Source organism: Globicephala melas, chromosome 13 (genome assembly GCF_963455315.2).
Source record: "Globicephala melas chromosome 13, mGloMel1.2, whole genome shotgun sequence".
NCBI classification, from domain to species: domain Eukaryota; kingdom Metazoa; phylum Chordata; class Mammalia; order Artiodactyla; family Delphinidae; genus Globicephala; species Globicephala melas.
Window position 1 is genome coordinate 63,100,478 of NC_083326.1, and position 16,868 is coordinate 63,117,345.

Consider the following 16,868-nt stretch of genomic DNA (forward strand, 5'->3'; position numbering starts at 1 on the left):
GGCCTAGGTGAGAGGCCCTGATGGAGGCAGGGAGGTCAGTGGTAGAGGTGCACACGGGGTAGAGGCAGGTAGCTTTGTAGATTGGAGACGCTCAGAGTTGATTTCTTCAGTATGCTGAGAACAGAGTAGAGTTGAGGGCTAGGAAATGAGGTTTTCTTAAATATTTCTTTTAATTTAAGGAGTGGTTAAAAAGATGTTTTCACCTTATGAGTTGAATTGAAGTTACACAGCTGGGAGGGACCTCTGGGCAGTGCCTGGCCTTGGCCATTGAGGGGACCTGCTGCCTGCCTTGACCCCTCCTTTTCCCCAGAGGTACGAGGCTACCCTGTTCATCCAGGGTGTTTGCCTGTGGACTGCAGAGGTGTCTGGCTCATGAAACATGGGTCTGGAATGAGCCCAGGGGACCATACATTGATGCAAGCACATTTTATCCTGCCGAGACGAGCAGCAACACCTGGAGGCGGGAGCAGGCCATCGGTTCGTCCACGTCATTAAAGAGCAGGGAGGGCATGTCGTGGACACTGGACGCCCACCCACTTCTTCCTTTCCATCAGAACCCCAGGGTTTTCCTTTTGTCTGCCCTCTTCTTCAGGGTCTTGATAGCCCTGAGCTGGAGTGTGGGTGAGTGCCCAGGCCTCGTTGGGGAACAGCCATGTGATGCCATTCTAGGCAGTAGGACCGGGAGGGGATGTCTGCTCGGGGTTTCTGGGGAATAATCAGGTAAGAAGAGATGCTTGAGAGGCCCATCTCTCTTCTCCTGGACTTCACTGCGTCTGTGTGTGGCAGCCAGCCTGTGACCCTGAGGACAGGGCTCGCACCGAGGATGACAGGAGGGGAAGGTGAAAGGAGTGGCTGCTTATGCCGCTATGAATGAACCTTGAAGCCAACCCTTCTCAGGACTTGTCACGTGACTTAGTAGGTTACCCTTGAAATTCTCTCTGACTTGCTGCAGAAAGAAAACATTCCTGACAGTACAGTTGGCAGATGGGAACTGAGACAGTAAGTTTCTGTAAGGAGAAAAGGAGATGCAGGAGGGGAGCTTAGTGAGGTGACAGAGGGCAGGCCTCATAAACGAGAGTGGTAGGTGGGTGAGTGCGGGAGAAAGCCCTGGGGTAGGGGTAGGGTGGGAGGAGTTTAAATAAGGTTCTTTGGGGAAGCCTGAATGAGAAGGTAACATGTGAGCAGAGACCTCGTTGCAGGAAGCAGGCGGTGAGCTGGATGTGTGTGTGCCCAAGACATACCTGGGGTGCTCTTGGACTCCCCACCTGCGGGGCGTGAGGGAAGCAGGGCTGGACAGGTAGGAGCTGGTCGGTAATGCAGGTACCGCAGAAGCTGCAACTGGCCCTGCTGGGGGGCTGGGTGAGCCCTTCAGAGTTGTCCCGAATTGGGATGAGGGGCTCAGGCCTTTATACTCCCACATCCACAGTCATCGGGTGCAGGCTGTCCCTGCCAGGAGACCTGATCTTGGTCAAAGCAATTCTTCCGCTGAGGAGCTGTCACAGGCTGTAAACACTCCCACAGCTGGGGGGGTGGGGGGGACGTGTTTCAGTCCTGGAGGGAGGGCACCTGGACAGGGCATCATGGCAACCTCCTAGGCCTGATGGAGGTGAGGAAGGCGGCCCTCTGTGGGAGGAGCATTTCAGGCAGCGAGAATGGCCAGAGCAAGCTTGCCTGGTGGGTCTGAGGAAGAGCAAGGATGTGGGAGCAACACTGGGAGGCATGAGCAGCAGGAGGTGAGGCCAAGTGAGCAGTGGACTGGCTGGAGGACCCGCACGCACGGGCCCTCCATGCGGCTCGAGTAGAGGAGTCCCACACCTGGCATACTTTCAGATCTTGCTGGCCACTGCACTGGGACTCGGCTGGGCAGCGGGCATGGGGGCAAGGGCGGGAGCTGGAGGACCTGGGAAGAGGCTGTGGCAGTGATCCAGAGGTGGCCAGGGCAGTGGTGGTGCAGTGAGTGTGTGTGTGGTGGGGGGGTATACATAAACACATACACACATGTTGGTGTTGAAGTGTAATTTACATAGTGAAATGCACTGACATGGTGAGTTTTGACAAACAGGTACACTGTAACCTGTTCCCCACTCAAGATACAGAATGTTTGCACCTCCCCAGAAAATTAGAGTTACAGTAGTGAATGTAGTCATCAGGTCAAATGTGGGGTGTGAGATGGGGGGGAAGGGGAGCCCGTAGGATCAGTAAGACTGTGAAGGAGCAGATGGGGAGGAGGAGCCAGGTTCAGTGACGTGGGGTGACCAAGTCCGGCCCCGCAAGAGGCCTTCCCGAAGCGCCTGTATGCTGAGGGACCTCAGCCTCCTCCTCCTGAAGCACCAGGGCTCTGAGCTGGAGCTGCTATTGAGGAACAGGACGGCTGCTTTGTTTTTGGCTGTGTCCATTGCCAATCTGATTGCTCTAGGGTACGTTAATGGTGTGTGAGAATCTGGATAATGGAGCACTTTGTGACTTTATACTTGTAATGTGGAAAATGTAAAGTAATTTTTCTTATAAAAGTAATGCCTGTTCAATTTAGAAAAAGTTAGAAAATACAAAAAGGAGAACACATTGTTAAAACTTTTTAATATGGTCTTTCAGACCATTTGGAAAAAATCACTGGGTAACACATTTTGTTTAGTGTGCATACCACATTATAAAGGTACCTGGGTTGTTCAAGATCTTAGCCAAATGCCCGATATCATAATAAATCCAGTGTTTTTATTGAGTAGCCTCCCTTCAGACAGCTGAAGTGTTACCATGCATTTTCCACTTAAATGATATTGTAGGGTTGTTGTTTTCCTTTCTTTTTTTAATTGACGTACATTAATTAGTTTCAGGTGTACAACATAATGATTCAATATTTGTTCATATTGCAAAATGATCACCTCAATAAGTCAACATCTGTCACCTCACATAAAGAATTATTTTTTCCTGATGAGAACTTTTAAGATTTATTCTCTTAGCAACTTTCAAATATGCAATACAGTATTATTAACTATAGTGTTATTTTCTTAGTTGTGGTTGTTGTTAAACAAACTTTCTCCTCTATGGGAAAGTTCTTTTTTTTTTTTTAATTTATTTTATTTTTGACTGTGTTGGGTCTCCATTGCTGCGCGTGGGCTCTCTCTAGTTGCTGCGAGCAGGGGCTGCTCTTCGTTGTGGTGCGCGAGCTTCTCATTGCGGTGGCTTCTCTTTTTTGCAGAGCACAGGCTCTAGGCGCGCGGGCTTAGTTGCTCCGTGGCATGTGGGATCTTCCTGGACCGGGGCTCGAACCTGTGTCCCCTGCATTGGCAGGCGGATTCTTAACCACTCCACCACCAGGGAAGCCTGGAAAGTTGTTCTTAACTGCTCTTAATTCTCTAGTGGATCTAGATAAGGAGGGATGACTCTATTTATAGAAATTCATCTTGCAGATACCTTTTAAGGAATATCTCTGTTCTGTAAAATTAGAGGAGAAAAGAGTATGAAAAAACACCAAAGCTTTTTTTTTTTTTTTTGTGATACGCGGGCCTCTCAGTGTTGTGGCTGCTCCCGTTGCGGAGCACAGGCTCCGGACGTGCAGGCTCAGCGAACATGGCTCACGGGCCTAGCCGCTCCAGGGCATGTGGGATCTTCCTGGACCAGGGCACGAACCCATGTCCACTGCATCGGCAGGCGGACTCTCAACCACTGCGCCACCAGGGAAGCCCCAAAGCCTTCTTGTGTGTTGGCAAATGCTGCAGGAGATGTGAGGAGGTCTGTAAATGATATACCTGCACTTTCTTCAACTCTAGTTCATGGCCCGCCCTCCCCCCACCCCGCCCCTCGCAAAAAAAAAAACCACCCAACCCAACAACGGTTGCTCCAGCTTCCTTCCTGTGCTGTGTTTTGAATGTCTCAGGCACCTGACACCTGAGGTGTCCCTGCAGTGGTGCTGACTTAGGGAGACCAAGAAGTTGTGGTTGAAGCGGTGGAGGTCCCAGCTGCAGACGGCTCTGTGCAGCCAGGGCTCTGCTTCCCCTGCAGGGGTTCGCCAACATGAGTCCTCCCTCAGTCAGGAGGAGCCCACCTTCCCAGGATTGGGATGCTAGTGACATGGAATGTGTGTTAGAACTGGAGGCCTCTGCCCAGCCTTTCACAACATCAAGTGTTTATGGAGTGCCTGCTGTGTGTCGCTGCCCTGGGGAGACCCCGTGACTAAGCAGACAAAAGTGACTCAGCTCTCGGGCTTTACATTCCGGTGGGCAGAGTAGACAGACGTGCAATAAAGGAAGCGACACCTACAGTACGTGGGAAAGTAGATCAGTGTTAGGGGGGTTGTTGTGCCAAGCTGGGTGGTCAGGGGAGGCCTCAGTGCAGGGAACGGAGGCAGGAGGGAAAGAGCCAGGGTGGGCGCTGGGTGGGAGTGGAGAGGAAGCGGGCGCTGGACTACCAGTGGGGGCAGGGGCTGGTCTGGAGTTGAGGCCGGAGAAGTTGCGAGTCGTGTGGCTGTTGTGAGGCCTTGACTGAGATGGCAGGTTTGGGCGGGAAGACCAGGAGCTGCTTGTGGCGATGTGAGGGCTAGAGGCCTGGCAGGCGGGCAGCTGGACAGAGGGGTTTCCTGCCCCGCAGAGAGCAGAGAGCTCAGGTGCAGGGTTCCCTCCAGAGAGATTGCTGGTTGTGGGACGTGCGCACTGTCACCTGCACGAGAAAAGCATCCGCTTCATGATGACAGCCACTGGTGTTTTGATGTTTACCTTTATCAGACACAGACATATATGCAGTTTTTAGAAAACAGGCTTCATGTGTACATATGCACATTTATTCCTTATTGGGGTGGTTGTAGATTCCCACGCAGCTGAGATCCTCTGTACACTTTGCCCAGTTTCTCCCAGGGGTGACGTTTTGCAAAGCTGCAGTCTGATGTCACAATGATGTTGACAGACCCCACCTGCCTCACTCAGAGCCCACTCTTACTTGTAGCGTTCATCTGTGTGGGGTGGCTGCTGAGTCCCACACAGCTTTGCACCTGTGAGGGTTCATGTATCCACAGCAGTCAAGACCAAATGGTTCGAACACCTTTACAACCATACCCACCTCCCTCCCACGCCCCTCCAGCTTGTATACATATTTATGTGGTTTGCTTTGGTTTTGGTTAGCATTTTTTTAAGTTGTGACAAAGTAAACCATAACATAAAATTTACCATCTTAACCATCTTTTAAGTGTATAATTCAGTAGTGTTCTGTATGTTCACATTGTTGTGCAGCCAGTCTCCACACCTGTTCATCATGCAAAACTGAAACTCTGTCCCCATTAAGCAGTAACTCCCCAGTGCCCCCTCCCCCAGCCCCTGGCACCACCATCTACTTCCTGTCTCTATGAATTTGACTCCTCTAGGGACTTCATATAAGTGGAATCATACAGTATTTGTGCTTCTGTGACTGGCTTATGCAAATTAACATAATGTCTTCACAGTTCATCCATGTTGTAGCTTGTGTCAGAATTTTTCCTTTTTATTGCTGAATAATATTCCATTGTGTGGACGTACCACATTTTATTTATCCATCATCCATCGATGGACATGAGGTTACTTCCACCTCTTAGCTGTTGTGAATAAAGCTGCTATGAATGTGGGTGTACAAATATCTCTTCAAGACCCTGCTTTCAATTCCTTTGGGTGTAAACCCAGAAGTGGAATTGCTGGATCACAGGTAATTCTATTTTTAATTTTTTGAGGAACTGCCATACTGGTTTCCACAGCAGCTGCACCATTTTTCATTCCCACCAGCAGAGTACAGAGTTCCAATTTCTCCACATCCCCACCAGCACTTGTTATTTTTACTTTACTTTTCTTTTTTTGTTTTTTTTGTATTGAGTTTTAGGAGTTCTTTATATATTCTGGACATTAATTCCTTATCTGATATGTAATTTGCCAGTATTTTCTGTGGGTTGCCTTTTTATCCTGTTGATAGTATCCTTTGATGGGCAAAAGTTTTCAAGAAATCCAGTTTGTCTATTTTTTCTCTTAATGCCTGTGCCTTTGCTATCATATCTAAAAAAATCATTGCCAAATCCAATGTTATGAAGCTTTTTCCCTGTTTTGTTCTAAGAATTTTTATAGTGTTAGGTTCAACCTTTGGGTCTTTGATCCATTTTGAGTTAATTTTTGTAGATGGTGTTAGGTAAGGGTCCAGGCTCATTCTTCTGCATGTGGATATTCAGTTTTCCTTGAACCACTTGTTGAAGAGACTGTCCTTTGCTGTATTGAATGGCCTTGGCAGCCTTTTTGAAAATCTGTATTCTATTTCATTGGTCTGTGTGTCTTCATGCCAGTAACACACTCTTTTGATTACTATAACTTCGTAGTAAATTTTTTTTTTTTTTGCGGTACACAGGCCTCTCACTGTTGTGGCCTCTCCCGTTGGCGGAGCACAGGCTCCGGACGCGCAGGCTCAGCGGCCATGGCTCACGGGCCCAGCCGCTCCGCAGCATGTGGGATCTTCCTGGACCCGGGCACGAACCCGTGTCCCCTGCATCGGCAGGCGGACGCTCAACCACTGCACCATCAGGGAAGCCCCGTAGTAAATTTTGAAATCAGCCAAGTGTAAGACCTCCCACTTTGTTCTTTTTCAGAATTTGTTTGGCTATTTGGAGTCCCTTGAGATTCTATATGAATTTTAGGATGGGTTTTTCTGTTTTTGCCCCCCCCCCAAAAAAAAGTCATTGCAGTTCTGACAGGGATTGCATTAAATCCGTACAGCTTTGGATGTTACTGACATCTTAACAATATTAAGTCTTCGATTCATGAAGATGGGCTGTTTTTCCATTTATTTGTGTTTCTGTTGGTTGTCTCGGCACTGTTTTCTAGTTTTCACGTACAAGTCTTTGACCTTTGTTAAGTTTACTTCTAAGTATTTTTTTCTTTTCGATTCTATTTTAAATAGAATTGTTTTGTTTCTTTTGGATTTTCACTGTTAATGTGTAGAAATGCAGCTGATGTTTGTTGATTTTGTATCCTTCAGCTCTACTAAATTTGTTTATTTTGTGGAATCTTTAGGGTTTTTTACACATAAGATCATGTCTTTTGCACCCACCTTATATTTTAATATTGTTTTGTAACTTCTTTTTCACTTAATAAATGTTTCAAACATTTTCCCATGTTTCACGTCTAATTACAAATTTACCAAAATTTGTTAGAACCAAGTATTATTGGGTCATATGGGCACAGCACACAGTGAATGGAGGCCTCGCCCTCCCCAAACTCCTCGCGAGCACGATGCACTAAGGGACTTCCAGTCAGTTCTGCCCCGTGAGCCGTCAGAGTGTAAAGGCCAGAGGCCCTCTGGCTGCATAGCAGGCAGCTGGCCTGTCTGCCCTCCGTGCTTCCTCCCACTTCTCCCCGCCAGCACTCCGCTCCTCTGGGAAGCTCCCTGAAGCCAGGAAGGAGGATTCTATCTGAGCGCCCTGGCTAAAACCCAGCTTCTGTAACTCATTCTTTTCTGCCTGATGACGAGCATCTGTACTGCAGTCCTCAGATCAGCACACACAGACAGGAGAGTGTGGAAGCGGGGTGCTCTGTGTGCGCTGAAGAGGGGTCCCCAAAGGTGTCAAGGAGGGGCGACCTGGAAGCAGAGCTGAGGAGAATGGGTTGGTGGATGTCGGGGGAGAGAGTGCTGGGTGCTGACAGCTCTAAGGGTCCAGGGAGTGTGTTAATTTAACTTTTGTCTCTGTCTCTGTACAAAGAGGAGCTGAACACTGGAGGGGGTTGGGAGCTCATCTTTGTCCTTGTGCTGGGCCACATGGAAAGTTCTCGAACTAGTCCAGCCACAGCATCCCTTCCCTCAGCTCCACCGCCAAGAGCCCTTTAGAAAAAGGAGGACATGTGAGCCACTGCTCTCCTTGGGGCTGGAAGGTCCACTGCCTTAGCGGGTGGACAGCCAGCACCATGCCGGTGGCCTCCTCTAGGTCCACTTTTGTGTGTCCCCAGGGCGCATCACTGCAAGAGGAGACAGTTATGCCAGCCACGCCCCTCACTGGGGTGCACCCTGATCTCAGAAACAGACGTGAGACTTAGGCCTCAGAAGCATGTGACTCGGCATCTTAATCCGTCTTGCAAGGTGCTGGTCAGGGTGACTGTGGCCTCCCCATTTTGTAGATTAGGAAACTGCAGAGGAAGATTAAGTAACTTACTCGAGGCTATGGAGCTGGTGAGCAGCAGGACTGAGGATCCAACCCATGGGCGCTTACTGCCCAAGCCCAGGCCTGTTCCCAACCCCCATTTCTGGCATCCCACTGCCCTCCAGCTTAGCAATTCCCTCTCCGTCTGAACAGCTAATGCCCTTGCCCCAGAGTGGCAGTTGGGAAGGTCTGCACTCCTTGGTGGCACCCTGCCTGTCTGTCTGGCTCCCTCCCCACTCTGCCCATGCTGCACTGCACAATGGCAGGTCGGACCCATTCTTGATTCCATGCCACATCCCCTCGTCTTGGGGGTCCCCTCACCCACTCTTTCACTGACTTCTCAACCTTGGGGACTTGGGGCAGTTGTGATTTCTGCAGGAAGACCCCAGGATGAGTTAGGTGGCTCCCCACCCGTGCAGACCTCTGTCACTGGACTTAGCTGTGAGGTTCATGTTGTCTACGTTTTGGCGCTCCCTGGGCAGGGCCAGGCTTCTGTATCTTTACTTTCTGTCTGCTTAGCCCAGTGTCAGCTCCTAGGATGGGCTGTGATTGATACCTGTGCAGTGGAGCCCTTGGGCTCTGTATGTTCTTGGGGGGTCAGGCTGGCCCGTGACTTGTAGGCAAGTGACTTTGATGCGCTCCAGGAGGGAATACAGACTTCAGGAGCTAACCAGCACCCCGGGGGCTGGTGGATGCTCCTCACTGGTGGCCACTTAAGACTGATGCTGGCTGAGCTGGAACTTTCTTGGTTAAGATGATAAATGGTCAGCTTGGGTTGGCTTAAGCAGAACAGTGAATGAACTGGCATCTTGGGTTATCTCGTGTATAACAAACCACCCCCAAACTTGCTGGCTTAAAACAACGGCTTTATTATCGTTTGTGATGCTGCTCTTGGCAGGGCTCGCTGGGGCCAGCTCATCCCAGCTCCTCACGGGCTCTACTGGGGCAGCTTGAGCAGCCCGGGGCTGGAACAGCTCACCAGGGGCCCCGGGGCCTGGCCTTGAGGCCCACTTCTCACTCCGTGTGGCCAGCTGGGGCCTCGTCTCAGCAGGATGGTCTCAGTGGAGTTGGACTTCTTACATGGCAGCAGGCTCTCTCCAGAGGGCAGATGTTGAATGAAGCTTCCTTGCAAGCCCGCCACACATTCTGTTAGTTAAAGGCGTCCAGGGCCAGCCCAAATTCAGGGGGCGGGGTGCACACAGGCTCAAAGAGCCGAGGAGTCCAGGGCGATGCTCGGAGCAGCAGGCCCGGTCCTGCACGCTCACGCTTACACTCTCGCCCGCCTTCCCTCTGGCTCACTAGCCCTCATTTCTCCCCTCTGGGCTTTGCGGGGATGGGTGTCCCCCAGGCAGGTAGTTTACTCCTTGGGCTTTGGGGCCAGATACCTGGCCTCTACCAGGCAGCTGTGTGGCCTTGGGCAACTTTCCAGACCTCTCTGCATGCCTCCGTTTCCCCCTTGTGGTGAAATGAGTGAGGGAAGGCCCCGGGCCATGCTGCCTGCTGGTTTGAGAAAAGCCCGGGAGCAGTGGGGGGCCGGGGAGCAGTGGGGCTGGCCCTGGAAAGGCAGCGCCCCTCGGACGGACCCCCGCGTGGCCCTGGCCCTGGAGGAAGGCACGGCCGGGTCGCAGCCCCTGCCCCTGGAGACACCTGCTCTTCTGAGTTTCACGAGGCCTTAGCGGTGCCAGCTGCTCCCTGTCCCCTGGCGTCCAGCAGGGCCCCACCAGGTCTCGGCGCTGGGTGGCTGGGCCCATGGCCCCACTCGTCCTTTCTCTTTCTCACAGCGCAGGTGGCAGGAAACCACCTTCACAACGGCTTCCCTCCAGCCACTCAGCCTGTGGGGAAAGGGTGGCACGTTCCCAGCAGCGCATGTGGGACTCTGGTGTCATTGGTGGCAGCCACTTGGCCTAGGAGGGCGCAGGTGTCCCCGCCTGCCTGAGTGTGCGCCCTTCAGGTCCTCTCCGCTGTGCTCTCTGCACCTGCCTTCCTGGGTCCCCCAGGGGATGGTTTCTGGGCTCTTTTCTTGAAGGTTAAGGGGGAACTGTTAGGGTCTGGCCTGCAGAGGAAGAGCTCTGGCGGGTCGGCTGCTCTGCGCTGGAGAGAGTGCGGCTGTGTCGGGGCTCGTCCCACGTACCCCGGGAACAAGTGCTCACAGTGGCCTGGGACTGAGTTTCCTGTGTGCGGGGGATGGCTTTGAACACACTGCGTGTGCTCAAGACTGGTCGGCAGCTGCTGGGCTGAACTTGACCTGTCACTGTAGAGCTCTGGCTCAGGGACCGGGGCCTGTTGTAGAGGCTTTGCTGTTGAAGTGACTGCCCTGCTACTGGAGACGCAGTAGGGCGTTTGCATTTCGCGCCTCTGCTTGCTGATAGCCCTGCACCGCTGCTTCCCCCAGGACTGCATAATGACCAATAGAGGGAGGAGGCACTTCCCTGGTCTTGTGGAAGCTCACTCTCAGCTTGACAGTGGGGGTGGGCCCTCCAGAAGAAGGTGGGGTGAGCTGGGTGCCGCCTGGGGCCACGCTGGCCTTTTGGTGCCAGCACTTGATCTTCCGTGCTCTCATGGGAGCCCTGGCAGGACTTTCAGCTCTCAAGCAGCCACCGCTGGCCCTGCCCAACCCGCACTTGCTGCCACGTGATTCCAGAGCTCGTGACCCTCATGCTAGTGTCCATGCCACCACCTCTTGGGTGACAGAGAAAGCATCCTCAACTAAGAGACCCCTTGGCAACAGCCCTTTGTATCAACGACCACTGATGTCCAGTTCGTTGTCAAGTGTCTCATTTGTCCCTGAGCAAATATTTCTGAGCCACCTTCCCAAGGCCCAGGCCAGAAGCTGAAGGAGGCCAGGGAGCTGGACAAACACCCACTGGGCACAGGCATAGTCTGCTGTGGCGCCTTTGCCAGCCAGGTCTGCCCAGCTGGCTATCCAGCTTCATGGGCCCCTGGTGGGGGACTGGGCCCGTGTTGTACCACAGTCCTTCCCCCACAGGGACTGACTGTCTGATTGACCACACCATGGGGCCATCCCTGGAGGCTCAGCTGGAGGAGACATTGAGAAGGCGACTCTCCATGGACGTCAATGCAGCAAGAACACACGGGGTGGGGGGGCTTTTGGGAGCAGGGTCACGACAAGGGAGGCGGTACCTATGCATTGCAGCCACTGGTCCTGCGCAGCTGTCAGATGGCCAGGCAGAAGAGCCAGGCTACCTGTGTCCCAGCTGCAGCCAAGTACAAATCCCTGGGTAGGGAGATGGCTGAGGTGCAGCCCGTGTGACTCAGGGCTCTTGTCCCTAGTAGCTCGTGGTCTTTCCAAACATGCACACCTGGCAGGTGGTGGGCTTTCGTCCGGTGGACCTCAGTGTAAGTGCCGGGGTCTGCGGGCTCAGTCCCGCAGTGACAGGATGCTTTGTCCCACTTTCAGACTTTAAGCTATTCGATGTCCCTTGGAAAGTCTTTTAACTCACAGGTGATTTATTGGTAGCCTGTTTTTTCCCCTAGGAGCAGTGATTAGGGGCGTTACATGAATAACCAATATTTTAAATGTTTGAGCTTGCTGCTATTTTCCAATGAATAAAAGCCAAGAGAGATGTTATGTGTTTTTTTTCTTTGTTTCCAGGCAAGCCAATTTTTTCAGTTGATATTCACCCTGACGGGACCAAGTTCGCAACTGGAGGACAAGGTATGTTCACAGGTAGTGGAGGGAGCGCTCACAGCCCTGCGCCTCACCCCATGTCTCCTGATGCCCAGGAGCTGGGAGGAGGGAGAGGGCCTGCTGCTCATCAGCATGGATGTGCTAGGTCACATCTAAGCCCTTTGTGGCTCTGGCATACTCTCTGTAACTACTTTGGCAGCAGATTCCTGCTGACTAGGTTCATATTACAATCAGTCTGCATCCCCACCTTACTGAGCATGGGGAGTGGCCGGTGGTCCTGTGGACAAAGCCCCAGCCCCAGAGGCAAGGTCTCTGGTAGCATTTGCTCACCTTGAAAAAGGGAGGAGGTGGCTAAATTATGAAGTTAGTCATGTAGTCATGAAGCTTATTTTTCTGGGCTCAAAAGAATTCAACTGTGTCACTCAGGAGCTCTGGACTTAGCTGGGGGGCCGGAGTTTTGTCCTTGTCCACGAGAGGGGGCGCACCTTCCCGCCCGACTTGGCACAGTGAGGTCTTGGGAGCTGTTGAGGAAATATTTTTACCTACTGGCCAAGAGGTCATTTCAAGTGTGCTTTATGGTAATTCTGACATGTCCATTTCTAGGCACTTACTAGTTTTTGCCTTCTGTAACAGAAAGTTAGTGAGAGGTTGCCCTTTTTTAGTTATCAGTAATGGAAAACATTACTAAAATGCATAGATGTATATTTTTAGCAGAGTACTACTTCTGCTTATGACCACAGGAACCTCAAATGCCCTCTTTTAGTTGACCTCCCATCTGTAGGTGATGGCAAAGGGCAGGTAAGGTGGTAACGATCCTTTCCCTGTGTTGAGGGCACATTTCAGGCTTGGTTCTCAAAAGTGTCCAGTCAGCTGTGGGAACAGCAGTGGACCCCAAGCAGCACCTAGAGGGGAGGGGAGGTTGCGGGGGTGCCTGTGCACAGCTTCTTTGGGTTCCATATGAGGGGTCTGGGTTCTGGGTGGGCACGAGGACCTCCTAGGGACCCCTGGTGGACCTGTGTTAGAGACCAGGCCAGAGTTCAGTGCAGACCCAGGCTGGCCTCAGCCTCCTACTGAGCCCACTGCCTCCAGTCCCCAGCGGCACTTGTTTTTGTTCACCTTCCCTGTGACACATAATAGTAACTCAGATCCTGCTGATCTATCAGCCCTGACTTCTGACAGCTAGGTGAGGGCGGGTCACAGGCTCCTATTGCCACTCCTGACACATTGAGTTGTTTCTGCTCCTTCGTTCCAGGACAGGATTCTGGGAAGGTTGTAATCTGGAATATGTCTCCAGTCCTCCAGGAGGATGACGAGAAGGATGAAAATGTCCCCAAGATGCTTTGCCAGATGGACAATCACTTAGGTATTACAGGGTGGCCCTTTGCAGGCTTTGCGTGTTGGCACAGTGCCCAAGGTTAGCACGTGTGTTTGTAATTAGAGAGATAAGGCCCGTGCGGCGGTAGCTCCCCTCGGCCTGCTGTCTGAAGGCACAGATGTTGGCTGCACACCTGGGTGAGTTATTCAGCAGAAGACTCGGCCTGCCCACAGAACCATCTTTGGACAGTCTGCAGGTACCTCTGGTGATTTCCTGCTCATGAGTCGTTACTGCCTGATTCCATGGGGCTTTGGGGCCAGCGACCTGGAAGCAGTAGGGTTCCGGGGAAGGGTGCACAAAAGACAGCTCACCAAATGTCTCAGATGGCCGCCGTGTCACTTGGGGCCCTTTGCCAGGCCCTTGTGGCCACTGGACAGTGTTGTAGTTTCCTTTCCTGCTGTAGTGCCTTAGTTTCCTGCCCTTGAGCATCAGGCTCTGGTTTCCAACCTAGCTGCCCACTGAGATGCTCCACTATCAGTTATGCCCCCTCCCTGTGTGCTATGTGTTCCTGCTCTCCCGACACACCCCTTGGCGTCCTCCACCCCAGAACACAAGGTGCCCGCAGGCCACGTGTGGACCACATCTTGGATAATGTCCCTTCTGCTGTGGGGCTCCAGAGGCTCTTGACCCATCAGGGCCAACAGGGATTTCTCCTGGCCTTAGTTTATAAGTGCAGGACCAGTCTACCTGCAGGGTTGACAAGTTTGGAAAAAGAGCTGGTAGGTGGCTTGAAGTCAAAGTTTTATGCTCTACCAAGCTGCTCCCCTGAAAGTTCTGGGAAAGGCATCTTGGCCTTTTTAGTACATGCCCTCATTTTGAGAATTATCCCTACTCAGAAATACATCTCATCATTCGACAGCCCTGAGATTTAGTTACTTACCAGTTTTCATGGAAAGAAGCCTTCTCCTATTGACTGTTTGATTAAGCACTAATGCTTCTCAGATGACGTAGCGTTTCCCCTCCAGACTTTGCTCTGGTATTTGTTCTTACAGCACAAGTAGGTTGGTGCGTGAACTGAATTTTTCTTCTGGGGCTCTCACACAGTAGGTACCTTGAGTAGATCAGATAGATTAGATTTTGTAAACCCTCTGCATCTTGCCAAACTGCACAAAGCAAATGAGCGTGGCGACTGGATTTTCATCACCCTATTTTTTTTTCTTCCCAGCATGTGTGAACTGTGTGCGGTGGTCAAACAGTGGGATGTATTTAGCTTCTGGGGGAGATGACAAACTGATTATGGTGTGGAAGCGGGCTACGTAAGCATCATTTTCTTTACTTCACATTTTATTTTTAGAAGCTTCTTTGCTGGTCTTTATCACAGTCGCTTTCCCCACCCTGGCCCTGAGGTCTCCAGAGCTCTGACTCGATGAGTACCAGGAAGCACATGTAGGCGGGGGCAGCCGGGGCCTGACCAGGGCAGTGGGTGGCCACCTACCTGCCTGTGGACCTGCTCAGCACTCCTCACAGGGCTGCAGGGTTTCACCTGAAAAAGAAGGGCTCGTCCCTTCGAGGGCTGACATTGATGGCTTCATTTGTTTTGTCCTTCAAGTGAAATTTCCTAACACACAAGGTGCTCTGATGGGATCTGGGGTGGGGGATCTAGAGCGTGCCCTCTTGCCATTCACCTCGTTCTCTGTCAGCTTTACCTGGGGCTCCCAGGAGCCCCACCTTCCCCGAAAGCCCCTGCTCTGCACCCACAATGAACTGACCATCTCCTGGAGTCTCCTAGGGTGGGTCCTGGGCCTTTGGGGCCAGCCAGGCTGGGGACCAGACCCCACCCTCCTGCTCAGCCAGAGTGTCCCCAAGGCTGTGGCTTGGCGAGCAGAGGCGCACTGTCTCCTTCAGCCCAGCCAGCTGCCTCCGCGAGCCCTTCCTGTAGGTTTGAAAGAATTCTACAGGAGCTAAGGGTGTTAACAGAGCCTCTGGGGGTCCGAGGTGTTGGTGCCATGTCTGCAGGGCTCCATGACTGCTCAAGGCCCAGGAGCGAGCACCCCAGTTCCAGTGCTTTCCCTGCCCCAGTATTCAGGCAGAGGCGTTCAAGTCCTTACAGGAGGGCTTGAAAAATAGTGTTGCTTCTGCTGCTTTAGCCTACATAAATAACGTATTTAGTATACAGTTTGGAAAATTGAAGAGAAAAAAATCATAATCCCACCATCTAAAGGAAGCCACAGTTAATATTTTTGTATTTTTCACGTGTGTCTTTCTGGTCCATTTTCCAGCATAGGTGATGTATGGTATCGTGTTGTATATGACATTCTGGGACCTGTTGCCTTCACTTAATTCTATCCCATGGACGTTTTCCCAAGATTGGTGTAGGCCGTGTAGCGTTCTATCCAGTGAACAGATCATAATTTGCCCAGTCAGCCCCCATTGTTCACCCGTTTGGCACTCGCCAGCCGCTGTCTGTCTGCTTTGTCTCTGCGTTGCCCGGAAGTCCCCGGGTGCCCTTCTGACTCCTCTCTCACACAGGTACATCGGCCCCAGCACCGTGTTCGGCTCCAGTGGCAAGCTTGCCAACGTGGAGCAGTGGCGATGTGTCTCCATCCTGCGGAGTCACTCAGGCGGTGAGTGGGCTGCCCATGGGGTGGGCGCCCCGGCGGTGGCCGAGAGCAGCAGCGGCACCTCCACGGCCCCTGTGGACTGTGGGTCCTTAGAGCAGCCCTGTGTCTGGGCCACCCCTCCCCTCCCCGCTGCCTGCCTCCAGCTGCGTCAGTGTCCCCACTCCTGCCCTCATGGGCTGTATGTTTATATCTTTAATGTAGAACTCCCCACGTTCCGCTGTTTATCCTGGGAACTGAGTCACTACCTCCATCAGTGGATCGCTAAGTCCGTAAGCGCACTTTCTTTATTCCACAGAAACCCGCACACGGGGGCCCACTGGAAAGCTTTTTACTTGACTTTGAGAGTGTTTGCAAAGTGTTTTAAATAGGCTTCGTATGGAAAGAAACTCATTTTTCAGATTTGGACTGAAGTTGACAGCACTTGGTCAGATGCCAGGGATACCAGAGTCAGTGCAATTCAGTCTTCCTCAGAGAACCTGCGGTCTAGCCGGGAATAGCTGGGAGGGTGTGCCAGGCAGGGGCCAGCAGAAGCCAGAAAGGCTTGGTGCCAGTGGTGAGCTGGCAGCATGTAACCCCGCTGGACGTGTACTGCACGGCAGCAAGCGGCGCGGGGTGGGGCTGGCTAAGTGTGTGAGGGCAGGTCATGGAAGGCTTGTGCTCCTGCTAATGAGGGTGCCCTTTGTCGTGGAGGCCTGAGAGGGGGATCATCTGACAGCCCTATGGAAAACAAGGCAGTTTCAGGGGTTCAGATGAAAACTGCAAGGGCCCAAACTAGGCCTGTGATCATTGAGAGAGAGGAAGAGATTGACCTGGGGACTTTGAAGGGCTGAGCAAAGGGAGGCATGAGGGAGACCCCTAGCTGGGTGCCTGGGGAGCCAGCGGTATCCTCTGCTGAGACCATACGACCATGGGTTTATGGGGCCGGATGCCAGTTCAGTGCAGGATGTGCTGGGTTTGGGGGGTGTCCCGAGCTGGTTGGAATTGAGCCTGCCACTCGGGGGCTGGGGGGGCGGAGATGGGGCAGGAGAGAATCAGCTATGGTCCAGTCTGTGCTCAACACCCACTCTGCAGATGACACTTTAAAGGTGAACAGACCCACCTCTTAGAGACCACAAATTGAGTCCACATCTTTGAAAGCTGATAGTGTAACAT

At 52.3% G+C, this 16,868-nt stretch overlaps 1 protein-coding gene across 5 annotated transcripts in view; it reads left to right on the forward strand.

The window, feature by feature from the left end:
* Positions 1 to 16,868, forward strand: part of HIRA (histone cell cycle regulator) — a 74,420-nt gene that overhangs the window by 4,627 nt on the left and 52,925 nt on the right. For 3 of the 5 annotated variants that reach the window (XM_060310432.2, XM_030836390.3, XM_030836391.3), the window contains exons 2-5: positions 11,745 to 11,807; positions 13,033 to 13,143; positions 14,321 to 14,411; positions 15,625 to 15,719. In XM_060310432.2, coding sequence (XP_060166415.1) covers positions 11,745 to 11,807; positions 13,033 to 13,143; positions 14,321 to 14,411; positions 15,625 to 15,719 — 360 coding nt within the window. Of the gene's footprint in view, positions 1 to 11,744; positions 11,808 to 13,032; positions 13,144 to 13,218; positions 13,352 to 14,320; positions 14,412 to 15,624; positions 15,720 to 15,917; positions 15,986 to 16,868 lie in introns of those variants that run through there. The other 2 variants (XM_030836394.3, XM_030836395.3) reach the window with 2 other exon arrangements.